The sequence below is a fragment of the Austrofundulus limnaeus genome, unplaced genomic scaffold (assembly GCF_001266775.1).
Source record: "Austrofundulus limnaeus strain Quisiro unplaced genomic scaffold, Austrofundulus_limnaeus-1.0 Scaffold25, whole genome shotgun sequence".
Lineage (NCBI taxonomy): Eukaryota > Metazoa > Chordata > Actinopteri > Cyprinodontiformes > Rivulidae > Austrofundulus > Austrofundulus limnaeus.
This window is the reverse complement of record NW_013952427.1, coordinates 2,649,714-2,651,721: the sequence shown is the minus strand read 5'-3', so window position 1 is coordinate 2,651,721 and position 2,008 is coordinate 2,649,714. Positions and strand designations below refer to the sequence as shown.

Here is a 2,008-nt window from a genome sequence, read left to right as displayed (position 1 = left end):
CCTAAACCCGAAACGACAAGTTGTCCCCGCACTCTCAGTATTCACTTCCTGTTTAGCCTTTCACAATAAAACCAGAAACAACACACACCATGCGTCCAACCTGTCGACACAATCTGCGCGCACTGATTGCAGAAACTGAGCGCACAGATTAGTAATCCGTGCTCTCAGTTTAGTAATCCGTGCGCACAGACTGCAAAAACTGAGAGCACAGATTAGTAATCCGTGCGCACGGATTACTAATCTGTGCTCTCAGTTTAGCAATCCGTGCGCACGGATTTCCGGCGGCTGTTTTTCTTTTTTCACCACTGACCCCCGGCGGGCTCCGTAAAATCATTATCATTACCAAACATTATTTTAAAATAGAATTTATTATAATATATTGAAAAGCTATTTGCCATGCTCATCTGAAAGTTAAATTTATCAAGCTGCTTTGCTCATTGAGCTAGCATAGCAAGCGCAAAACAAACAAGCAAAAGGCAGAAARAACCGACCAGCAGTCCTGCTGTGGAGCACACTGCTGCTGCTGCAAAAATCAAACAAAAACACAAACTAAGAACTCCTGGCCAACTAAAATCAGAAAGTAAAATTTAATACAGTGTTTTGAACATGTTCATTCATATAATTCTTATGCTGAATAAATGTAATTATTATTGAATAGTGATCTTTCTTTACATATTTTGTAGCATTGTTTGTGGATTTGCAAATGGTGTCCCCGGCCAGAAGCTAATGCTGTTTGGGGGGGCCATGGCATGGAAAAGTTTGGGAACCCCTGATATAGATGATCTGTGACAGGCARTCTACCTGCCAATGATCTCATTTAATATTAAATTAGATTTTAAATCATAAAAAAATGAGAGTGGACTGTATTTAATTTATTGCTGGACATCCGGCCCCTGAGCTGCTGGCTTACAGTAACTGCGGCCCACTGAGTAATTCAGTTAAAAAGCCCTGGTTTACAGCAACAACAGTGACTCAGCATTTCTTCCGAGGACTAACGAGGAGTCAAAACAATAAAATATAAGAAACTTTTACCCCATCTTTCTTGTCTCTTTCCAAAGCCCCGTGCAGAAAGTCACGAGAAACTTCCTCGTTTTCGTCCAGCCACTGAATGACAAACGGCTCGAACCACCTGCAGAGTTACAGGATGAGATCAGCCATCTGCAGTCCTGAAGTCAATATATTTGTTTCGTCTTTTTGTCCAGAGGTGTGCAAAGCACTCCAGTTTACTCACGCAGGGTACTCAGGCACTCTGCTCTTGAAGAAGGGCAGGTCTTTGCAGTACTCGTTGTAGAGCCACTTCACTTTGAAGTGCAGATTCATGTAATCTGCACTCTTACACAGGCGATTCTTTTCATGCTCTGAAATTGGAAGAATAAAAACCCATCAAGTGTTTGTTTTTAATGTGCTGACATTCAGATACCAAAGATCTGATGTTGGCATGTTGAAGATTGTGAAGGGTTTTAAACGTACACTCATAAATAAATAAATAAATAAATAAATAAATAAATAAATAAATAAATAAATAAACCAGACGTAGTGGATTTACTTAAACTAATTATGTCAACTGGTTCCACTCAACTGAGTTAAATAAATGAGTGGAACCACCAATGTTTTCAGTCAGTTTTTACTTCTTAAATTTGCTGCAGAGAAACCATATTTTATTCACGGAGCTCTGAAGTAATAGTTCGACATCTGCCAGAGTTCAGGCTTTACACCGAACCATTTTCAACTAAATGTTACGTTTTGGTTAGGATACTTGATGTCTGAACTGTGAGTCATTCAGACATAAAAATACATTTAAACTCAGAGAGAGAACTCGTGTCCACGTGTGAAAAGCAACAAACAATAAATTTAAACTATTTCTTTAGGCACCACCAGCTTGTCACAAAAACACAATTTTTTCTCACTTTAATAGCTTGCGTTTACAAAAACAGCAGACAGACACAAAATACATTTTTAATAAAAATAAAAATAAAAACTAACAATGTGTGCTGGAAACACGGTAATA

At 38.6% G+C, this 2,008-nt stretch overlaps 1 protein-coding gene across 1 annotated transcript in view; it reads right to left on the bottom strand.

Annotated features, from left to right (window-relative positions):
- unc13a (unc-13 homolog A (C. elegans)) overlaps nucleotides 1-2,008 on the bottom strand; it is a gene marked incomplete in the record, with an annotated part of 63,516 nt that overhangs the window by 24,285 nt on the left and 37,223 nt on the right. Inside the window, 2 exon segments of the mRNA XM_014004609.1 lie at nucleotides 1,033-1,129; nucleotides 1,232-1,358. Of these exon segments, the coding sequence (XP_013860063.1) occupies nucleotides 1,033-1,129; nucleotides 1,232-1,358 (224 nt within the window).